Here is a 25,032-nt window from a genome sequence, read left to right as displayed (position 1 = left end):
GAACACAATGAAGCTCTTCCTTGGCATGCCATCACTACCCAGTGAATAAATAATCATGGAAAGAAAGCCATGCTTATCAATAAGGATCTTTCCCTCTTATGCAATGTCTACTATGAAAACACAATATTGGACAATAATATGAACTTAAAATTTTCTGTTGGTTTCCTCAATTATCTGTTACAAAAGCCTATACTTTCTTTAGCCATTGCTTGCAATAATGAACTTGCAAAACGGACTGAAGGGATGTCCTCTTCTAAAATATGCATAGTGATCATTTCTAAGTAAATGATATTGCAAGCCCTAGGTCATTTCAAATCAAATCTCAGAGCATCTCTGGGCAGCACCTCATGCTGATCTCACAGATCAAGGACAGAGTAACTGACTATTAAAAGACAAAAGCATAAAATCACTAACACTTAAATAGTTTTGGTAACAAGCATCATTTAGCACACATATAAAGTTCTATTCATTAAACTCTAATCCAATTATAAAGTATTCTTCATTTTAATTAAGCCCTTTTATGGTGAAACTTCTCCTATCATCCCTGGCAGAGGCAATTCAGGGTTAACAAAGGAAATTCTAGGGTGAGAGATGGAGGATAGATGTCTATCCTTGGTAAAACAAAACAAAACAAAACAAAACAAAATAATAGGAAAGAAGTGTAAGTTAGTGGTGGAAAAAAAAAGACTTGACCCTACAATCTTAGTACTGTTTTCAGAACAATGTCAGGCCAATTAGCTCCTTGAAAGCTCTTCAAGGCTCCGTCTGAGGGCTTTTCTTTCTCTTGTTATAGTCTTTCTCTTGGGAACCTCATCCATGCTTGTACATTCCTCCATCTATATCTATATCTATATTTATATCTATATCTATATCTATATCTATATCTGATTCACAAATCTTTTTTCTCTAGAAGACTTCTCTCAATTCCAAATTGGTATATCTCACCATCTACATGACTTCTTTACTTAGATGTCTCAAAGACATTTCAGTCATGCCATGTCCAACACTGCCCTGCCCTCATTCCAAGTTTGGCTGTCTTCTGCAGTGATAGGTGACAATACCCATCCAGTTGCACACACTACACATCCAGGTCATTCCTTGACTCCTCCCTTGCCCTACACCCTATCATCAACCCAGTACTAAGTCCTACCTCTCACTTCCTTATACTTCTCTCCATCTCCAAGTCCATGCTGTGACTGTCTCTTGCCTGAACTAATATAATAGCCCTAACAAATCTCTTGCATCCTGTTTTCCCTTTCCTCCCTTCTATTTATTCTCCACTTCAATCAATAGAAATCTTTTCAAAACTTAAATCTGGTCATATCACTACTTCCACTGTGGATTAAATCTTGTTAGGATAAAAGCCAACATTGCTAAGGCAGCAACCAAGGCTGTTCGGGTTTCACTTCTGTCTAACTTTCTTTCCCCATCGTATATTCTCTTCCTTGTTCTCTGTGCCTTATCTACCATAGGGCGGTTCAGTTCCTTGAACACACCACGGTCCCTGCTTCCACACCATCTTTGCATGTACTATTTCTTCTCCCCTGAAGGGCTTCCTCCATCCATACACTCCTTCTCACTCCACTGAACCCCACATCATTTACTCAGTTATTTCCTACTCAGCTTCAGCTCTCCGTTCAAACATTACTTGCTCCAAGATGTCCTGCCTGATCTTTACCTTTCTATACCTACCCCATCCAGACAATTCTGGATTTTTCTTCCTGGAACCATGTTCCTTTCCTACAGAGAAGGTATCTCAGTTTTTAGCTACACATTCATTTATGTGATTATTTGTTTTTTGTCACCCCTGTCACTTCTCTGTAAGCTTCACTAGATCAGGGACCATGTCTACTTTACAAACCATGGTTTCTCAAGAAGCTGGCACGGTGCTGGCACATTAATACATTAAGAAATGTTTGAATGGATGAATGAGTACAACAATGAGGATCTGGGGATAGTATAAGTACATGGAGGCCTCTGGGTATGGGAAGGTATATAATGTCAACCTTCTTTGCAAGCCCAAACTACTCCAAGGATTTTGCTCCTCTACAGCTAGTTTTGGCCTATGGACTCTGTGGCCCAACACCAACTAATATACAGGCTATTATGGGGTGTGTGTTGTGTGTGGTTTACTAACTCACTCCTTCCTGCCTCTAAGTTACTTTTCTATTCTTATTTTCCCTTGATCTCATTTTCCTCACTTATTCTCTATTGATTTTTATCTTTCTATACTGCACACACTACTGTCATCTGTGTTCCATCAAATTGGAAACATTTATAATTATACTTATTAATCCCAATCCTAACTGTACCAGTAAAGCTCTGAAGTCCAAGTTGGGAACCAGTTCCAGTGGTTATGTGACAATCCAGTAGCCAGTTGGATACACAAGCTTCACTGTCTCAGTATTATTATTATTATTTTTGCCCTTGAGGCTACTTGTAGTTTCTATCACACACTCTTCCTCATTCACTCCCTGCTGTCCTTGAATTCCCCTGAATTTCTGGGCATGCAATAAAATTAAGGTAAATGAAATAGAGATAGAGCTTATTCAGACTCTTAGCATCCAATGAAAATAATAGACAGTGAAATCATGCGGCCAGTATTTAAACCTGTGCTGTGATGTCTTTGGATTTACCTTGAAAGCATTCTTCTGGGAGCAGGTAAATGTCCTGGGGTCTGTGCTTGGTATATCAGCACTGTTTCCCAAGGCCCCCTCTCGGAGATATATTTGCATCCATCTGACATTGATTCATGTAGCCAGATGGCAGAGGACGGAGCTGGATCACTTAATACAATGTGTGACCTACTTAGAGGTCCAACAATCTGTGGTTTAATATTAAATGAAAGAATTGAGGTTTTGAGTTAAAAAATACAGATTGATTTGTTGGTTATCTTATGCTCAGCATGAACAGTCTGAATGCTGAATGCATCAGTTTGTTGTTTTTTTTTAACGTCTTTATTGGAGTATAATTGCTTTACAATGGTGTGTTTGTTTCAGCTTTATAACAAAGTGAATCAGCTATACATATACATATATCCCCATATCTCCTCCCTCTTGCGTCTCCCTCCCACCCTCCCTACCCCACCCCTCTAAGTGGTCACAAAGCACGGAGCTGATCTCCCTGTGCTATGTGGCTGCTTCCCACTAGCTATCTATTTTACATTTGGTAGTGTATATATGCCCATTGAATGCATCGGTTTTAACAAGCAAGGAGGTAAGATGCAAAACTGATTCCCCAAGGATGGGTGATGAGATGTGTTGGTAGGTGTCATTGCCAACCTAGTGTGGTGGTAACAAAAGCCATTGAGAACCAGGATTGCCCATTTAGGCACCTAAGGAGCAAAACGTCACTAGCAGACAATTGGGATGACCTTACGACATGGTCAGAAGTGTCCCATGGTAGTTAGAATGTGCAAATTCCTCAGGGTTTTCTGAACTATCTCAGAGAGATTGTAGAGGATAAGTGCACCCCTTATATAGAAAGCCTTCTTGCTTTGAACATGTTCTCTATTAGAAATGGTATAAATCAAAAGAATATGAATGAATCAGAGAGTCCCATAAAAACAAAGATACAACTGGGGCATGTGCCCCACATCAAGACATAACTGGTTCAAAATGGCCTTGTTCAAAACTGGCCACAAACATGTCAAATCAAATATCAATATTTCAGTATGATATAAAACTGGGTAAAGTGTATATTAATTGATTAGGAAGCTAATATAACATTGTATCCGGGAATATTATAGAGATATCTCTGTTCTCCCCAGTTCACTTCTCATTTTTCTTTCATTTGGTCTTTCTTACAGACCAAAAGTAGAAGCATTATTTCATTAATGAGTCTTGGGATTCAGAAGGGTTTTTCCAGCTGGGATTTTCCATGACATTTATGAGGAAGTATTTAGGGAGATGTAGGACCATTGTTTCAGAAACTGATCCAGTGACTCATGTTTTGTTGCCACTTATTTTTGCTTTCTGCTGGAAACTGGCATTGATGCAATGATGGCCTTTTTGTCCTAAAGCTTTCCTTACCTCTGATATTTTCATCCTTTGATCTTTATGCTGTCACTATAGAACTAGTGAAGAGAAATACCCATAATCTTGCCCTTAGCTCTTCAGTATCTTGGTCTCCAAATTACTCCATTCTTGATTTTACTCTAACCTTCATAAGCCCCTGCACCTAACAGCTGGAGGTCCGTCCATTCCCAGGATGAGGTTACTGGTTACCTAACTGTTCACTCTGCATGCCGGCATCTAGCACAGGGCCTAACACATAGTAGACCTCAATAAATACTTGCTGAATGAATGAATGAAGTAAATGGCTCTTTGAAATTTATTGTTTTTCAAATTAAAAAATATATATAAACAGAGAAAGACAAATATCATATGATATCATTTGTATGTGGAATCTAAAAAAAATGGTACTCATGAACTTACTTACAAAACAGAAATAGAGTCACAGATGTAGAAAACAAACGTATGGTTACCAAGGGGGAAAGAGGGATAAATTGGGAGATCGGGATTGACATATACACACTACTATATATAAAATAGATAACCAATAAGAACATACTATATAGCACAGGGAACTCTATTCAATACTCTGTAATGACCTATATGGGAAAAGAATCTAAAAAAGAGTGGATATATGTATATATATAACTGATTCACTTTGCTGTACAGCAGAAACTAATACAATATTGTAAATCAACTATACTCTGATAAAAATTAATAAAAAAGAAAAAATAAATAAATGCTAGTTTTTCCCCCCAAAATATTTAGGCAAAAAATATTAATTCATTCCATTAATTTTAATTGACTATATGTCAAGTACTTAGGGCAAGAATAAAAGGGATGTGGCCCTTGTGTGGAAGTGGGACAGGCAATAAACAAGTAACCACATGAATAGGATATTCTCAGAGTGAATGGTGCCACAAATAAAAGAAAACAGAGAAAGGAGGTTAGAGTCTATTCTGTAGTCTGGGAAGGTCTTTATATGAAGTTGATATTTGAACTGAGGACTGAAGAAAAAGGAAACAGACACAGGGAAATCTGGAGGGATGGTGGTTGACAGCAGGAAGAGCAATCAAGAGTAGGACTTGATTTTTGTGTATGGTGTGAGGTAAGGATCCAATTTTGTTTCTTTTCCATATCAATAACCAATAGTCCTGACAGCATTTCTCAAAAAGCCTGACTTTCTCCACTGATTTCCAGTGCCAACTTTATCATAAGTGGAGTTTTCACATCTCTGCATTTGCTTATGGACCATCTATTTGTGCCAATGTTCAATTTGCCAATATTCCACCAATATCTTAATTACTATATTTTCATAATGGTTCTTTTAAAAAATATTTTATTGAAGTATGGTTGATTTACAATGTTGCATTAATTTCTGCTATACGGCAAAGGGATTCAGATATGTGTGTGTGTGTGTGTGTGTGTGTGTGTGTATTCTTTTTCATATTCTTTCCCATCATGATTTATCACAGGGTATTGAATATAGTTCCCTGTGCTATGCAGTAGGACCTTGTTTATCTTCATAATGATTCTTTATGTGTGTTAAGTCTTTACACTCTGTTCTGCTTCAGGAGTGTCTCAGCAATTTCTGGGCCTTTACTCTTCCATGTAAATTTTGGAATCACCTTGTCAAATTCTACAAATGTTGAGGGGATTTTTAAGGCATTGCATTTAATCTATAGATCAATTTGGAAGAACTCATTTTTATGCTATCGACTCTTCTAATTCCTTAGCATATTATAACAGGTCTTTGATGTTTTTCAATAAAATGTTATGTATTTTCCCATAACCTTCGATACATGTTTCTAAAGTTATTAGTGGGTATAGTATATCTGCTATAATATTGTGAATTTTAAAGTTATGCTAGCTGCCTATTATTTATAGAAATGCAACTGATTTCTGTGTATTGATTTTATAGTCAATAAATTTGCTAAACTCATTAATTAAAATACTTCTTCTGGAAAACCCTTCTAATAGAGATTCAGAGCATTTGCAAATTATATTTTTCTTCACTTACTATCTAAATGTTATACCATTTTTTTCTTTTTCTTGGATAGAAGGGAATAACAGGGGGCATCTTTGTCTAATAGGAATATCTTAATTATGAGGTTTTCCTTGGATTTGCTTTCATTTTGTTGTACACACACATATACATATGTATGCACAAACATTAGTGAAGTTTCTAATTGTGTTGTCTTATCCAAATCTCATATACTTTGATGATATTTTGGGGGGGTCGGCTTGAAATATTGATTACTGAGAGAAATATAAATATTTTCTAGGAGAGGTAGATTCAATACTGTCAATATTTTTGCTTTAACCATTGTAAGAGTACATTATCACATGCACATAAGTTTATATTCTGTTTGAGAACTGAACATTTTATCATTACATAGCAGCCCTCTTTGCTTTTGTTTTAAAATCCATTTTATTTAATGTGAACATAGCTAAAGCAGGTTTCTTTTGGTTAGTATTTGCCTGATACATTTTTTCCTTTACTTTCCTAACCCTTATTCTTCAGACATGTTCTTATTAAGCAAAGGAACTAAATAAAAAAACATTTTTTTAATAAAAAAAAAAACAAGTTGAGCTGACAATGTCTGTTATTTGTAAATGGAACATTTTGATGTATGTTGTATTTATTTAATTCCTCTGACTAGCATATAGATTTATTATTTCCTTTAGTGAATGTCTACTTGTGGCAAACTCTCAGCCCTTTCTGCCATACTCTCCTCCCACCATCTCCAGTCATCCTGGGCAGGGCTGAAAATGCATTTATTGCTTTCACTCTAAAGTGATACTTTCTCTGGGTATAAAACTCTAGATTGGCTAATATTTTCTTTCAGCACATTGTTGATATTATCCCACTATCTTCTTCCTTCCACTGTTACTGCTGAGAAATCAATTATCTATCTAATTGTCATTTCTCTAAAAGTAATTTCTCTTTAGTTGCTTTTAAGATATTTGCTTTTTCCTTGGTCTTCTGAAATTTTGATATGATGTATTTAGATATAGAATTGTTTAAAATGTATCTTGCTTAGGATTCCTGAATCTATGAGTTTGTGTCTTTCATCAATTCTGAAACATAACCTCTTCAAATATTTCAAATATTTTACTGCCCTCATTTTTGCTCACCTCTTCTCACTCTATCCTTCATACCTTTTAATCTCTCTATCATATTTTCCATCTCTTTGACACTCTGCTATATTCTGGGTAATATTATAGACCTTTTAAAAAATTTACTACTTTTCTCTCTTTTGTTGGAATAATGCATTGAATTTTAAATGTAGTTATATATTCATTTATAGAACATCAATTTGTTTTCAAATATATATCACTTTTTTAAGTAAATTAATCTTTATTCTTATTGTCAGTCTTAAAAATATCATACTTGTTTAACATTCTTTTTCTCATAATTCCAAAATATTAAGTTTTTACAGGGCTTTTAATACTATCTTTTGTTTCTGCTGGTTCTCACTTATGGACTTTCTTTATATTCATTGTAATTGTTTTGATGAGCTGACATTTCTGGGAACTTTAAATGTAGTAATAGTTTAGGCCCTGATTTGAAGACAGACTCCTTTATAGACAAACTAATTATGCCAGGAGACCAGAGGATTACCAGGATGAGACAGATTTACACTAACTTCTGAGTTTGTCAGGTGGTGTGAATTGAATTCAGGCTTCAAGCTCACATGAGGGAGAGATTGTAATCATGAATTCTCAGGAAGAATTTTTTCTACCTCTATTCGACATCTAGTTTTGAGATCAACAATTTTCTTGCAGTTCTTTGAGATGATGGGTTTATTTTTTTATTCATGACTGCTCTGAGGTTGTGTGGCCCTTTGTGGTTCCAGGTTTATGTAGTGGGTCTCTTAATAGATTCCTCACTTTACTTCACTTTCTGTTTTCCCACTACCCACAATCATGAAAAATCTAAGCTCAATGTCAACTTGACAGATGCTTTTAAGCTGAAAGACAGCTTTACTGCCCTCTGGGTTCCTGCTTTCACTTGGAAATTGTCCTTTGAGCATTCCTTAATTTCTTTTCCATGGCTTGACTCATTTAAACATATTTTAAAAGTTATACAGAGTCTTTATTTGTTTTCATTGGAAACTCAGGTCTCTCCAGCTTGCTTTTTGATGTTTTCACATCTTAGATCCTATCAGCAACAGATGTAGGTTTTTATATGGCTGAGGAAAACAGGTGACTTCAGAATCACAGTAATTCTACTAAAAACCAATCAAGTTTGAAGGGCTCATTAGCAGAGATGCAATGATATCCAGGAACCATAATGGCTCCTTTTAGACTAAATTGGCTTTTTTAAAGCTAGAAATAGAAAGAAAGAGGGCACTTGAAAGAAGTGGATCCAGATGAACAGTTAGAGAAAAGCTTAAAATTTCAAACAATCTCCCATTTAGAACTAACTTTTAGCAGTAATGGAGACTTTTACATTAAAATTCAGAATATTTTTGATCACCCAGGTAATATAGAGATACATTATTTCAAGAAACACATGCAAACACACAATATAGAGAGCTGTATAGTACCCCTTGACCACCTTTCCAATCCCAGCCTCAAGTTTACCCACAGTTTAAAAGTTTGGTGTGTAAATGTCCAGAACTTCTCTATCTATTCTTTATATTCATATCTATGCATATACACAGAGAGAAACATAGAGTTTGTTCTGCATTTTAGAAAAATATATAGGTGGTATTCTATTTTGCATGTCTGCACATGTTTTTCAGTTCTACTCTCTTGCTTAAGAGTCCAGATATACAATTCTGCATTAAATCATTTAATAGAGACATTGTTTCACTCCCTCCAATTTTCCAAAGTTTCTGTAGAGAAGCTTGACCCCATTCTGACTTTCAACTTGTGACCTGTAGTTTTCTTTCTGGAAACATTTAGAAGTTTCCCTCTGTTTCTGATGTTCCCAAACTTCCCAGCTTTGGGACTTACTGTGGATTCTTCCCTTCTTTTTGCTGAGCCTTTCGATCTGGTAACTAATGTCCTTCAGTTGTGAAAAATGTTTCTTATCATATTTCTTTGATAATTTGCTTCCCTCAGTTTTCTTTCTGGTGCCCCTCTCTGCTGGGATCCTGTGCTCCGAGCACTTAGCTTTCTCCTTCCTTCTTCTGCAAAATCAGTTACCTCCCTTCCATTTGCCTTCTATCTTCCAATTTTATATTGATCTTCTAAACACCGTTATCTCCTCTTTTGTATTCTTGGACTCTTTTTTTTTCACTATCATTTTATGAGAAATCACTTAAATATCACTTCTAGGAATCTGTCCCACAGAAATCCACAAGACTCCTTAAGAATATCTATACATAGTTTACATAAATTTGTTTTTAAATATATATTCTATATCTTATGGTTTCTGTGGTTTTATTTTTTAGATAATTATTATATGTATATATATTATATATATAGGAGAGATTACTGCTGCTATAGAAGAAAACTTTTGACTTTTAATATTCAAATTTCATCCAGTGTCTAATAAAATTCTTTTTTCTTACATAAGTTTTCAGGTGTCCACCTGTAAGTGGACCTCTCTGGGCCTCTTTTCACATCAGCTAAGTGAAGGTGTCAGCTCAGTTTCTTTCAAAACTCCTTACAATTCTTATTGTTTATGTAATTTTCTAAAATTTTGTACCTTAGGATCACCAGGGTTAGCAATAGTTCTTTTATCCCACCTTTGGATGATTATAAATTTAATTTGTCCACAGCCCATCAACACATTTTTGTGTGAATAATGAGAATAGCAAAGCATGACACCAGAGTCTGAACACATGATGTTGTCAGACCAGTGGAAAAATCCTCTATTAAGTCAGGGCAGATAAATCAATCAGGGGAAATGCCATTCCTGGACACGCAAGCAAACCCTCAAGGTTATGTAATCAAGTTTTCAATTAATATGCTTCCCTCCCCCTTGAACTGTGTATAAATTAATAGCAGCTGAAAACGAATAAAGAAAGGAACACAGAGGAAAGAAGACTGGAACAAACAATGCAATACAGCAGAAATCACATTTATCTGACATCTGCACAACAGAGAAGGGAAGCACATGATCTGAAATTAAAGGGGACTGGATTTTTAAAATAATGGACATTATACCTGGATAGCCAGTGCGGAGATAGCTGTGAAGCAAGCCACAGAGAGGTGTGCTCATTTGAGGATCTGTTTGTTGGTGTCATAGTAGAGGATGTGTGTAATAGCATTTACATGTGTTTTGGAAAAAAAATCAATGGATTAACAAATTTAAGAGATAGGTAATGCACATGGTGCAAAGCTCAAAGTGGGCAAGAGGCTATTTAGGGGCATTCATACCCTTATTGTATTGCATTGTAATACAATTTCACTGACAAACTATTAAGTACCAACACAGGCTTGTTTAGATTAGAGATATGTACCAAAACAATGAGTAAGTCTGTCTTTTAAATATGTTTACGTATATATCAATATATGCAATATAGATAAAATATATATTTTTAAATATATATAAAATGTTTACATATATATATGCAAGTATGTATCATAGATGGATGGAAAAATAGACAGATGAAGGACTGGAGAGTTACTTTCAAACCCACTGCCCTCCAGTTTCAAGAGATAAAGAAAATTAAAAACAAAACCTATTTTCTATTTTACTCCTTGATAAGTACTATAATTTCAAGATTAGAAATCTACGTGATAAAACAGTTCTCAATATACAATCTCTAGGTTTTCCAACTAAATTAGCTTTAATCCTTAGATAGAATGTTCCTGAAGGCCAGAATTCTGGTAACACAATGACAGCAGTGCAGTGCAGTTGAGGACCATCCTAGGTGTCTTTATTCTTCAGCTTGGGCTCTTGTAAAATCTCACATAATAGCTTTTTCACATTTTAGTTTGCCAGTAGGATTTAAATATGCAGGAATTGTAGTTATGTTAATGATCATGATAAACTCTGCCAACACACTGAACAATATATTTAGGCACAAGGTTTAAAGAAAAGGAAGTGATTATTTCTGAAAGCCCCAGCTGAGCCTCAGTTCTAGGGGTCATGTCAGCATGGAGAGGAGACTGGAAGGTCGCACGGAAAGCTTCGCTGGGTCTGTGCTCTCACAGGGACACACATTCACCTATGGATACACCTGTGGGATAAATCCATTGAAATAACACCAGAGCAGTGGCTGTCAAGAGCCAGTCTAATTAATCTGTCTATTAGGAATATTTTATTTTAGAGCTCCTCTTAACAGAAGGATATTCTGAGCCCTTACATGTGAAACGGACATTAAAAAACAAATTTCTGGTTATAGCTCAGCAAAACTGAGCATAATTTTCAGCCCTGAAACAGCAAAAAAGTCTTCTTCTAAAAATGTGCATTTAAAGGTTTTGACTAAAAATCTTGCTGAAGTATTTGATCAGAGTTCAGTTTGGTAGAGAAAATGATAGGAGAGAACAGGAAAAGGCAGGCGCCACCAGGGTAAGGGTGCCTTTTCTTCCCATGTGACCCAATCTCCACAAAACTGTTTGTTATTCACCTCATTACAAACATCTGTGTCACAGCAGGTGTTGGGTCAGGAGAGGACACGGTGTCCAGGAAACCTGCAATCAGGTTAGAAAACTCCCAGGCGACCCATTCCCTTTCAATTGACTCTGAGTGGCTGTCACTGCCTACCGCAGTCCCTGAGCTTCCTGCCCGTGAAATGGTTGTCATTTAAGTCACAGTGGAAACACTTCCCCAAACCACTCTCCCTGGAGGTGTAGGAGCTGCTTTTCCAATGACAGCAAGGGGAGCTGTCCTAGCCTTTCTAACTATTAAAGGAAATAGACAATTTCCTTAGAGTTGCTTAAAAATTCCAGCTCCCTATAGGGTTGGTCTTAAAAGTTTCTTGCATGAATCAGTCTCTTTGGGTAAAGTGCAATCTTTCAAAGATGTCCTTCCCATTTTTAGCTTCCCAAGATGGTGGCTAAGTCTCTATAGAACTCTGTGTCTTCAAAGTGGGAGAAGAGAAGGTGGCAGGCTTCCCTTACACCCTCACAGGTCTCTGCTATGAAGGGGCTGTTCTAAAATTCTCCATGGACAAATGCCTACTGGCCATTTGGGGTGATTGATTGGTAGCCACTGCTTGAGTCCATGGTCTGGGCCAATGGACCTGGCGGGACCTCTTTCTTGTTCTTAGGCTTCCACCATCTCCCTCACCACCACCGTTTCCCATCACTGGGGCACTCAGGAATGCTCCTGTCCCTTCTAAGGCACACATGATATGGGAGCCGTGAGCCCTGTCCAGAATCTTCCAGATTTTGGCCCAGAGAGTAGAAGTCAGAGAGGTACATACAAATCTCACCTCCTGCTCTATCCTCTCTCCCTTCTTTTCCCCACATTTCCTAGGGATGGAAAAGGCAGGCTCTCCTCTTCCTCTTGTCACATCCTGAGTGTTAGGGTGGGTGTTTAGTAAGGCTTAGCCCTTCAGGTCTGGAGTTAAAAGAAACTAAAGAAATTTGGAGAAATCCTTTCCTCTCTTGAAATCTCACTTTTGCAAGATTTCTGCCCTGCTAATGAGGGTCTTCTCCTTAAGGGAATCCCAGCCTTGCCTTTCCTGGAGCCATGACTCCACCAGGGCGGGGTGGGGTGGGATGGATGGCAGAGAGGGAAGGAGGAAGCTTAAAAGGAAAAGAAAATATATCAGCTTATCATGTGCAAAATAATTTCACTGCTACACAAGGCGGAGTGAATTCTAATTACAGGATGGTAAATGCGGAAGTCTCTTGATCTATAGATGCTTTCGTGTGGCAGCCATGCAGGCTCTGTGCCCTTCTGGACCAGCTCTGAAGATCACAATCAATGTACTAAATAGCAAGAGAAAACAACCTAACCTTTAAACAGTGTGTAGGGAAGCTCCTTATTGTTCTTGATAGTTCTGGATAATTGATGCTGCACACTCATTAAGATATTGTCCTTCTGCTGAATGTTGATTCACCAGAGGAAAACACAACCCCGCCAACCAATAAATGGGTGAAATCTCTTTTTCCCCATTCTTCCCTGGCAATCATTTTATTTAGTAATCTCATGATAAACTAGACTGGACCATAAGTTAGAAGTACTCATTCATCTCTCTTCAAATGGGTTTTCCCCCGATTCCTGATATCCCTCATTACTATTTCAGATTTCTGCTTCTCTTCAAGTCTGGGCTTCGAGAAGAGTGGTAGGCAAGCTATCTCCTATTCCTTGCCTCCTGCTCATTCCACCCTTGTTTTGCTCCACTCCCACATTTCCCATGACCCCTCACTCACACCCAGGACACCAATAACCTCCTGGTCACTAAAGTCAAAGGACACGTGGTCACTAAAGTAGCATCTACTGAGTCCTGTAGACACTATGGATCATTGCCTTCATAGGAATGCCTTTTATTCTTCTTGGTTTTTCCCTCCCAACTCACAGGTTGTACCTTTTCTGTCCCTTTCAGGCTTTTTTTCCTCTACCAGACTTCTTAAAATGAAGAGTTATCTGGAACTAAGTCCTGGGATCCTTTCTCTTTTCCCTCTCTATGCCAAGGATTTTATCCATCCTATGCTTCAATTCAACCTAGATTCATGATTCTCAATTTTTTGTGCATGTAAGCTACACCTGGAGAATGGGTGAAAACTTCAAGTCACTTAATCTTTTCTGCTTGAACATCTTCTTCTCTCATCACCCTCATAACAGCCTCATACAATATGATGATGATAAAAGAAATCATAAATGAACATGGCTGTAGTCAGAAAGCCAGAAGTTCTGGGGTGTCAATTTGGAGTGAAAGATGTGGGCAGGCACTGAGTGCTGCCCCTCTGTGACCTCAGACAAGTCACTTTCACCTCCTGGGCTGCAGAGTTTAGAGAACACAGGTGTGGCTTAATTGTAGTTTTAATAAAAGATTGAATGAGAATTGGCATTTCATTTTCAAAACCTGAGCCACTTCTTACTTGTTTGGAATAAAAGACCAACCTTGGAGAGAAATGTTTCCTACAGAAAATAAAACTTCATCTGAAAACTGTTATTTACCCCAGCAGTTTTCTATTCTACTTCATTTATTTTTACTTAAAACTTAGCAGAGAAAAAAAATGGCCTCTTTAAAACGAACAAGGAAATTGTTAGCTTAGTATTCGCTGTGGGGTAGTATTAGCAGTGGGAGGGATATTATGTTACAGCTGAGGCAATTTTCAGATGGAAGACATTGCTGAATGGGTTAGAAAAATGATGTCAATGCTAGGCTTAGGTTTGAGGAGACTTTTCTGTTGCCCACCCCCGAAATATTTTATATATGCAGGGCTTGAGAGTTCATAGGTCAGCAAGGCAGCACTGACTCTGGTGGAAGAAACCTAGAAAAAAAAGGTTTAAAAAAGGTAATAAATTATGTTTCAGTAGAAAATTTTGTTTACAAAGAATGGGTAATAATGTTTGCAAAAGGAACTCTGCACAATTCTGGGAAAAACCTATACCATAAAACAGTAAGGTTTGTGTCAGTGGTGTACTGGTGAATGTTGAATACGCTGTTCTCCTAGGGAAAAAAAAGAGCCTGGTTTGTGGCATTTGTTGATTTCCATGGTGTAAATATACTCACTGTAGCCAATTTCAAGCTACAAATGTGAGGACCCTGAACAAAGAGTTAGGAAGAGGTGTGTGGTAGGAATCCATTGCAGTGACCCTACACAGATGTAACTTACCTCCAGGGCACAGGCAATAGTGAAATGTCTTAATTAATTAGCAGTGGTGAGTTTAGGATATTTGTTACCTTTGTCTTTATTTTCTGTGTTTTTTTTCTTTTTCTTTTTTTTAAATTGAAGTATAGTTGATTTACAATGTTGTGTTAGTTTCAAGTGTACAGCAAAGTGATTCCGTTTTATATATATTCTTTTCCCTTATAGATCCTTTTGTTTTTAGTATGATTTGTTTAATTGTAAATCTATATAATTTACTTTTCAACAGTGTCTGTGTTTAACAACTGGTTCACAGAATTCCTGGAAAATTTAAAAATGAGTTCCTCTGAGCTAGTATGACCAGCTCCAGCTCATCAATGGTTTGTCCTCAGAGAATAAAGGAAAATTATTACTATTTGCTTAAGCAATATTTAATTACATTCGAGTTCTGAGAGGTGGACACTTTGCTTTAGATTTTTTTTACTTGTTAATTTTCCAGAACTCTATGTTATCTATTAATAGACAAATAAAAAACAAGGATTAAAATCATTGGATGATAGATCAGTAGGTGATAGTTTTCTACATATGTGTGTGAGCTGAGTGTGAGGTATATATCTCCTTTTCTCAGGAAAAAAAAAAAACAGAGAAAAAGATATTTGCTTATTGAAACATGTTTTATGAACTGAATTGTGTCCCCTCAAGATTCATATGTTGAAGCCTCATTGTATGTGACTGTTTTTGGAGATGGAACCTTTAAGGAGGTTAAATGAGGTCATAAGGGTGGGGCCCTAATCTGATAGAACTGGTGTCCTTATAGGAAGAGGAAGATACACCAGAGTTTCTGTCTCTCTCTCTCCCTCTCTGTGCATGACTGCAGGTCAAAGGCCATGTAAGGACACAGCAAGAAGGCACCGCCTGCCAGGAAGCGAGAAGCCTCACAGAAACCACCCTGCTGGCACCTTGATCTTGGACTTCTGACTGCACAACTGTAAGAAAATAATTTTCTCTTGTTTAGGCCACCCAGTTGGAGATATTTTGTGATGAAAGCACAGACTAACTAATACAACATGTGAATTATGAAATTACATGCAATTCTGCAGCAGTAATGTGATCCTTGCACCTCGGGCTTTGTCACAATGTCATGAGGAATTCCTTCCTACCTGCTCCTCTGCTGGATAAACTTCCACTTCCTCCTGTAGGTCAAAGGTTACCAGCTCTGGGAAGCTTTCCTTGGTTTCCCCAAGAAGAGTCAGCCCTTCCTCCCCTGTAAAGAGCTCTATTATAATAATGATCATAGTGCTTGGTCCCAACACAAATCCTTTGTAGAAAGGTAGATCATACATTAGAAATTTAGATTCAGCATCTTATCTTCCTGGGCTGCCCATATGTTAGCCATACCACTGTTATGCTTAAATTTAAATGAAATTAAATATTCAATTCCTCAGTTGCACTAATCACATTTCAAACACTAAATAACTACCTGTGGCTACTGCACTGGACTCTCAGACATGGAACATTTCCATCACTGCAGAAAGTTCTATTGACAGGGTTGCCCTAGACAGTAATTTGAGGTGGGGGGTTGGTAAGGTTGCATCTTTTTTTTTTTTTTTAATTTATTTTTATTTTTGGCTGTGTTGGGTCTTCGTTTCTGTACGAGGGCTTTCTCTAGTTGTGGCAAGCGGGGGCCACTCTTCATCACAGTGTGCGGGTCTCTCACTATCGTGGCATCTCTTGTAGCGGAGCACAGGCTCCAGACACGCAGGCTCAGTAGTTGTGGCTCACGGGCCTAGTTGCTCCATGGCATGTGGGATCTTCCCAGACCAGGGCTTGTACCCGTGTCCCCTGCATTGGCAGGCAGATTCTCAACCACTGCGCCACCAGGGAAGCCCAAGGTTGCATCTTTTTACATCCTTTTATTTCCCCAGCATGCAGCCTAGTGCCTGCTATGCAGTAGCATTCAATAAATATTAGTTGAATTAAAGGAAAAAATTAACACTATTTATCTAGTTGTAGCTACTTAAGCATTCATGGTTCCTAGAGACCACAGAAATGAACACACATATAAAAATTTATTTTTATTACTGACAAGTAAAAGAAAACTGAGCAATTTTCATTTTCCCTGGGATGAGAAAACCAACATGCAGCATTAAGATATAATTATAGAATTTCTCTCTCAGGTGTTCATATAGCAATCTATAGTTGTTAACTCAGAAGCACAAGATCGATTCTAATTTATTTTTTCTAGGTCATCTATGCTCCATTGTTCTATAACTGATCCTATGGACTCATTAAATCTTCCAGCATGATATTTATGCAACCTTATTTAATGAGTCCTCCAACACCTTGAATTCTCTGGATCTCATACCTATTATTTTAGTGGCAAACTTCTGAGTTTAATTAACCGTATTCTTCATGGACTAAAGGAGATCATAAAAAGGTCACCCAGCTGGTACACAACTTTCTGCTTGCAGACAGCCTCTTTGTTGCCACATTTAAAGATCTTCAAAGAGACACAGAATAACCCTTGGGAATCCCTTTAGGTTAGATATTCTACCTCTCGGAAACTTTTGTTTCTTGCTTAAATCTTTCACAATTTAGTCCAAAGCAGTTCTCCTCACTCTAACTCCAGAGCAAAAGGAGAACAGGGTCATCTGTCACATGCTCTGGAGAAGCCCCTTTCTGTGCTTTAACTGAGACGTAGATACAATCTAAACGGAGATATTGCTTTTCCAAACGTTCCTTTGGATTCCCTAGTAACCTCAGGGTAAATAGTAGGGCTGAGTAAATATTCTTTGAATGAAAAAACAAAAGCCATAAAAATAATTCCTTAACAAATACAATAGACCATGGCACAGAGCCTAGTGTGAACCCAAACTTCTTTCTCATAATCCAGGACAGGACAGGACTTTTCAAGTGGGAGAAGTAGATGTTAGTTAACAAGGATGCTGTTCTAGAGCTGGGGGAAGAGAAGGATTTAAGAGGGGAGAATGTGGAGAAAAAATGTGGAGGGAAGGGGATCTCAAGGGAAGAGAGCCCACTGGGTCTCTGGTTGAGTTCAGCATCAGTACATGTAAGCTGCGTGCCTGTGAGTGGAGATGTGAGGGGAGAAGGCAAGTCAAGGTTGGGAGGAGGTGAGGGTGTCTGACCTCAATCCCAATGCTTCACACAGGGGCGCAGTGCATGTTTAGCAGCTAGGGAAGAAGGTTGTGTCAAATCCTTTGAACCCACCCATGCAGGCACCACCACGCCTCGGAGTTCCCCCGCTGCTTGGCAGTGCTTTCCCGCTGGATGTGGTGAACACAGAAAACAGCTGCCCACCTTTCAAGTACAGACTTCCTGGAGGTGAGGTCTGTTTTCACTGGGCTGGAAGTTTTCTAACATCTAGTCGTGGGAGATGTTCTTCTCCCAGATGTTTGTTAAAAACAAGCGATTTTGAGAAACTTGAACATCCTGCCCATGATGGTTAATTCCTTTGCTCCTGTGACCAGTTTGGGAGCTAAATCCTTGGCAAGATTTGGTCATGATCTTGTGGAGGCCGGGCTGTGCCACCAGCAAACGAAACAGGCTTTGTTATATGTGACAGGTGTCTACCCCGTCTCACCACTCAGAGACCTGCTTCCTTCAACAGAGAGGCTGGGAGTCTCTCCACTCTACATATGAGTGTACTGAGGCACAGACGGTGGACCCTTATTGCTTGCCTGCCCATGAAATGTGAGAAAGTGATCTCACACCCCTGACAACTAGATCACAAAATCATAGCTTCTGATATTTACTGAGAACACTGAAGGATACAAAACATGGGGTCTCCAAGGTTTGGCACTTCTTGTATGACTTTAGTAATTAACCTTTAAAAACTTTAGTTCCCTCAACTGCACAATGGCAAGAATAAGATGACACATGTAATGTGCGTAGAAGGTGCTTGTCAACATAGTAAGTGCTGAGTAAATGCTAGTTGTTCTTGTTTTTATTATTTAAGTGTCAGGAAAAAAATGTTAATGTCCTTCTATGGCCTTGAATTGCTCTTTGTTTTACAGATTGTAGAAACTGTGGTTTTCATGCATTTGTACTCCCTATTGAAATAGGTATAGCTTAGAATAAAGCAAGCACTTAATACTTGACATAAATTTATGATTTTCCAAAGCTATACCATTAGCATTTTTAGAAATTGGTCATTTTATTTATTTATTTATTTTTATTACCATTATTTTTTAATTGGTCATTTTATAGCTCTTTACCTAAAGGTTAATACATATGCACAATAAGCAAACATCCCTTTTTGTTTTTTTTAATCTTGCTCTACAGTAATTTGTATTTATTAAAAAATAGAAGTTACCAGGGTTAAAAGTATGACTAAGCTGTTCAGCTTCACCTATTAATCTTTAGTTGATAACAAGGAATATATTTTCATCCCTGAAGGTTTGCATTAACAAATTTAAAAATGTGAAATTTCAAGTATTTATATGATGAGTATTCTTGGGATCAATTTTAGAGTAAAAACTCATTCTTTTCTGGCAAATGTGCGATGGCTTTATGTACAATTACTTTTTATTCATTCATTTTGTTTTCAGCTTTAGTCTATCAATGGAGATGTTTAAGGTGTGGAAGGAACCTTTGGGGAAATATTAAATTTGGTATGAAATATACTTTCCGTACACTGTTATAAAAGAAGAATATTTTGTTATTTTTCATATACAAAATAGTGTAATTTTTTTTTCTATTTTAGCAATGAGATCTATTTTTCCACGGAAAATGTGAAATTGGTTTATTTTTATGTTGTCTTTTTATATGTGGGAAGCTAAAGGGGTCAAACTAACTATGTGACTAAAGAATTTTTTATAATGTCCAGGTATTGTGGGAATATCTATCTCTTTTGAAAATAATTTTTTGCTAAGTAGGAAGGTCAGTTGACATTCTGAACGGAAAACAAGTTGTGAACCAGCCATCACAAGCCTGATGGAGTACAGTGACACAAGTGTAACCTTTACGTCTCTATTGCATTTGTTTTGAAAGACAAAACCCAAGTCATGTGTCTGAGCTCCACTGTCATTTACCTCTTCTAAGAGAATTCAATACTCTCCCTGGGTTGTTAAATGTTTCACAGTAACTCTCAAAAATACCAGGACAGGAACAGCAAGTGCAACAAAACACAATCCGATGATGCTTATAATGGATGACTTAAAAGGTAGCCTAAACACTGATAGCCCAATGAGGAAGACATCTTCAAGGTCCCCCTGACATCTTCCTGGGGAAATTGATAGTACTCGCCCCTCCTCCACCCCACCTTCCAATGTGAGTTTTATCACAAGGTCACCGCAGGGACGAGATCATCACCGCTGGGAGGACATGGACAGAATTCATAGCTAAAAGCTAAGGGCGTGGCTTAGCTCTGAAATGACATTCTCTGCTTCTCTTTCTAGTGTAACAATCAATAGTACAAAATAAAAAGATATCAAAGGGTCAGGCTCTTAATTAGGCAAAAAAATTAAAATACAATAAAACACCATGAAGGCAGCTTAAAGCTTTTCCTTCCAGGTGCTCCAGCCAGGAGGAAGGAATGTACTAGGTCCCTGCTAGTCAAATGTGGTCCCTGGAGATGTGGCATCCAGGACACTCCCTGGGAGCGAGTCAGAAATACAAATCTCTGGTGCCATCCAGACCTCCTGAATCAGAATCTGTATTTTCATAGGATCTCCAGGTAATTCATTTTTTCATTCAAAATGAAAATAATTGAGCTAGAGCATCACTGTATGTGGCAATTGATATAAAGGATGAGAAAGAATTTAACACCTCTTTCTCAGTAAAATTGTTGTTTCCACTAATTCTTCAACATGTTTCTGACCTGCACTGCTTCACAAGTCAACAAGTGCTTGAAGACAAAAACATTATAAATCTCACTACAACCCTGTTTTCAATATATCAGAATAGAAGTTTTTTTTTTTTTAATAATCACTATAAAGCCTCTTTTCTCCCTGAAATATACACCCATTGCAATGGCATAGTCCAGTTTTCTTATTAGCAAAGGAATCCAATAGATTTCATGATGTATTTCCTCTAGCAAGTTAAAGTCCTCTTTAATTTTCAAGCTTCAATTTGCTCTAGCCAGCAGCCCCTGGCCCAAGCATCCCTATTGGTTAGATATTTTCAAGAGCTCTTGATTCTAGAGAATCAGGAACTCCTGAGCTATCCCCTTAACTCAAAATACCGTGTAGGAATGCAATGACTTTTACTGTAGTTTTAAAAGGAGGGGTGTGGTAAATTGAGTGGAGTGAGTCAAGAAGACTCCCTGAGAGTTAATTTAATCCCACTGGATTTTAAGGTAATAAGATTGGAAACCAGTACTGTGAGAAGGAGGAATTTTAAAAATGTTTCAAAAGTGGAAATAATAGTGTGAGTGTAAGAGAGAAAGATCAAGGCCAAAGGGGAAGCCAGTTTAGCAAAGAGAGAAACAAAAAGACAAACAAAGAAGAAGAAAATATGGAAGAATGGAATTTATGTAAGGAGGAGAGAGAACAATGGTGAAGCAATAAATACCCGAGGAAGGCACGTAAAGATGAGGGACGCATCACCCACCCGAACTATAGCAGGAAAAAGATGGGAATGTAAAGAGAAGGGGGGATGAAGAACAAAGGAGCAAGTCCACGATGCCTGTAAACCGGATGGCTACATGCCACCCTTCTCTCAAAAGCGACCCCTCCCATCCTGTCCTACCTGGCCGGAAGGACACCGGTCTCACTGGTCATCACTTGAGAGCTTGAGGGTTGGGGGGAGTAAAGTTGGGGGAAACAGAGGGATCCTCATGGCAAGTTTCCGACAAGAATGAGGAGGAACCGTCCCCCTGTGTGGAAAAAAAGGGAGGCTGTCATTTTTGTGACATTGAAACTGATTTCTGAGTCATCTTCTGTTTCAAATTATCTGTCTGGGAGTTCTCTTGGAGTGCCTTTTAGAATGGAGATTTAAAACCTCAAGCTCCTTTATCTACTTCAACATTTCCCATCACAAATGCAATGGAATTGGCAATTGAATTCTCTTTGGTTCTTCTCTACCTTTGTAGGAATTAGATGTTAAATATGATCACAACTACTACTTTTGAGAAATTCTCCACAAAATCCCACTACTGTCAAGAAACCTGAGAAAAGACTGCACTCAGTCATGGACAGCAGTTGAACAATGCAGCCCAATGAGTCTGAGCTTAATGGCTTTACATTTCTCTCTCCAAGAGAGAGAACTATTTTTTAACACACAAAATTAGTTTTGTTAGCCCTCGACATGTTTCATTCAAAAAATATGTATTGAACACCAACTACGAGCCAGGCATTGTTCCTGGATGCTTAGAACTCAAGAGCACCAGTGAACAAAACAGTCAAAGCCCCTGCTATCATGGAGCTCACATTCTAATGGGGAGGGACCAACGCTGAGTGACATACTTAAGAAAGAATTCAATGACCTAATGAGAGGTGACAAATGCTATAAACACCAGAAAGTATAGCAGAATAAAAGGGAAAGGAGATACCAGGGATGGGAGAGTGGTGGAGGGTGGTGTAAACTTAATAGTGGTCATGGAAGGCCTTTTTGAGAAGACAGGTTTGAGTAAAGACTTGAAAGACAGGAGAGAGTTGCCCAAGCATACACTTGGGCAATGAACATTTTGGGCAGAGGAAAGAGTCTGTGCAATAGCCCAAGGTGGCACTGTCCTGGCTTGTTGGGGCCCAGCAGGGAGCCCAGGATGGCCTGAGCAGAGAATAGGTCAATGAGGAGATAAAGAGGGGTTGCAGCTGAGTGGGGTCAGATCATGTCAGACCTTGCAGACTTTTATTCTGAGAAATATGGGAGCCATAGAAGGGTCTTGAAGAGAGGAGTGGCCTGATTTATGTTCTCAAAGGATGACTCTGGCTGCCACCTTGGGAATTGATTGTGAGTGGCCACACGTGGAAGCAAGAAGACCCCTTAGGAGGCTATTTAGAAATCCAGGTGATAGATGGCGGTGGCTTTGGCTAGGATGGTTTACCTGCAGTTGGCAGCTTAACAATTATAAAGATGTCCTAACTGCTTCATAATATTTTGCAAGTCCTAGGGTTGCTTTGATTCCATTGAAAACAAAGACCCCTGTAAAAAATTTAAGAATTAAAACAGCTCATTTTGTATTTCCCAAAACCTAGTGAAATCCTTTTCAACTAAAGCTAGAAGTTAACATATTTCCTGTTTTCTGTATGTCACAGAAAAACATGTACATTTTGCTGGCTACTATCTTAGACATGATTTTCCATATACTAGCATGATTAACTAGGTCAAAATCTATTTTGATGCCCAAATGGTTAAACACTCTAAGATTCCCCCCAAGTGTATCAAGTTGTGTGTTTGTGTGTGTGTGTGAAATGGCCATAGGGAATATGTAGTGGAGAATCTATCTAAACTATCAGAAATGTGATGAACTATTTACTATTCTATCATAAATATTAGCAAAAGATAAAACCAATTCTATTGATAAAACTCTTTGAAATATTAAAATATTATTTATCTGGGTTTCAGCTACAAATTCAAATTCCTTGTCAAATTCAAAGATTATCCTCAGCAAATGATTATAATAAATGCAGAAGCTTGTGCCAATTGATTTTTGTTGACAGAAAATGTATAATCAGGACTCTAAGTGGTAGATTTGTTACATTAATTTGGCTTTAGGCATAATACATGGAAAATAGAGAAAGTGACTCTTGCTCTGAGAAATTGCTTTCCTATTTTGAACTGAAACTTTCTTCAGCATATGCCCTTTTGCATTTGACTTTTCTCTAGTCTCCACATACTGCTTCATCAAATATTTCAAAGCACTAATACATTTCCTCTTTGGATATTCTACAGGTAAATATTTCTCTTGGTTTGAGTTTGGCCATTCTTCCCCTTAAAATGTTGAGGGTCATAGAAAAATCAGATAGTGGTTTCCTGAGATCAATTAAATTTTTACATTTAATAATGTGTTTGACTATTTTTGTTATGCTGGTTATACCAAAGCTGGGGTTTAAAAACAAACTAGAGATACATTTGGAACAAAACATCTAATGCATGTTGGTAAAATTCATATAAATTGTGCACAATGACAGGCACACGGAGTAGAAACAGAAGTAAATCCCAAAGGTTTTGTGGGCTATCCATGGTTGTGGACTTCCATTTTATGGTAGGAAGGCAGATGAAAGTCAATGAGATTGAAGTTCATCTCATCCTATCCCTGATGCTAAACTCAGTGCTTGTTGGGAAGACTCAACTCCATCAACACAAACACTGGCTACTCTAGCAGGTTGTGGGTATTGTCTTTGGATCCCCTCCCCTCCATCCAATATGCCCATCACCATACTCCCATATTTTCTCATCTTTAGCAAAGGAAAATAAAGACAAAAGAAGGGGAAAGAAAGTTAATGGGATGGAGAAAAGGGGGAGAAATCAATGGCATCCATGGGAATCTCAGTTCCAATTCTATTTAAATCTCAAACTCAGTTGTCTGGCAGGGACCAACAGATAACAGAAATCCATGAAGCAGCCTGGGGAATGCCCTGCAGGCCTAAGGAGCAGCCTCCTCTCCACTCTAGAGATTTGTTTCCATGTTGGATCCCTGTAATCATATAATCTAATTTTTAAAAAGAAAAAAAAATTAATAAGAAAATTTCTGATTTAAAAATAATAGTGTGATGATTTTGTAATGTGCCAACTTGGCTAGGCTGGACATATGCCAGGGTTTCCTTCCTGTATGTTCCCAGTTAGAGTGGGTTACAAGGAAGACTCTCCCAAGAGTTGTAGGGCTGATGAGAGAGGCAGCAGCCACTTTGTAACACACATGCACTATTGCTGATCTGTTGACTTGTCTTGTTGGGGTGAAGCAGCAACTGGGCCTGTAATCACTTTTCCTTCTCCTTGAGTCTTCCTTTAGTTTTTCTGACTCCTGGGTCAGGTGCGTTTATGTGTGTGTGTGTGTGTGTGTGTGTGTGTGTGTGTGTGTGTGTATTCAGCTCTGTGACAGAATTTCAGCTTCTTCAGGTTATCCTAGTTGCCAAGCCCATGCATGGTCTTCTCTTCCAGACTGCCTGCCTGCCTGCCTGCCAGGGTCCAGCATTAGATGGAGAGATGGCCTTGTGGAGATTTCATAGTCTGCCCCCACAATTACATGAGCCAATTCCCTGTAACACACACACATAATCTGCTACTGCCCCCACAATTACATGAGCCAACTCCCTGTAACACACACACATAATCTGCTACTGGCTCTGCTTCTCTAGTTGAACCCTGACTGATACAGATGTTCAAATGATGTCCAAACTGATACTAAATCAAACATTTTAAAAACACTATGTGGGAATTTTATATTTCT

The 25,032-nt window shown here is 38.1% G+C and overlaps 1 protein-coding gene across 5 annotated transcripts in view; it reads right to left on the bottom strand.

Annotated features, from left to right (window-relative positions):
• PLCB1 (phospholipase C beta 1) overlaps nucleotides 1–25,032 on the bottom strand; it is a 690,926-nt gene that overhangs the window by 42,435 nt on the left and 623,459 nt on the right. For 2 of the 5 annotated variants that reach the window (XM_059895829.1, XM_059895828.1), the window contains exon 32: nucleotides 21,390–21,516. The exons of the other annotated variants lie outside the window; for them this stretch is intronic. In XM_059895829.1, coding sequence (XP_059751812.1) covers nucleotides 21,421–21,516 — 96 coding nt within the window. In that variant the 3' untranslated portion in view covers nucleotides 21,390–21,420. The remainder of the gene's footprint in view (nucleotides 1–21,389; nucleotides 21,517–25,032) is intronic. 5 annotated transcript variants of the gene reach the window in all.

Source organism: Balaenoptera ricei, chromosome 15 (assembly GCF_028023285.1).
Source record: "Balaenoptera ricei isolate mBalRic1 chromosome 15, mBalRic1.hap2, whole genome shotgun sequence".
NCBI lineage: Eukaryota > Metazoa > Chordata > Mammalia > Artiodactyla > Balaenopteridae > Balaenoptera > Balaenoptera ricei.
The sequence above is the reverse complement of the archived record's forward strand: the minus strand, read 5'-3'. Positions and strand labels throughout refer to the sequence as shown.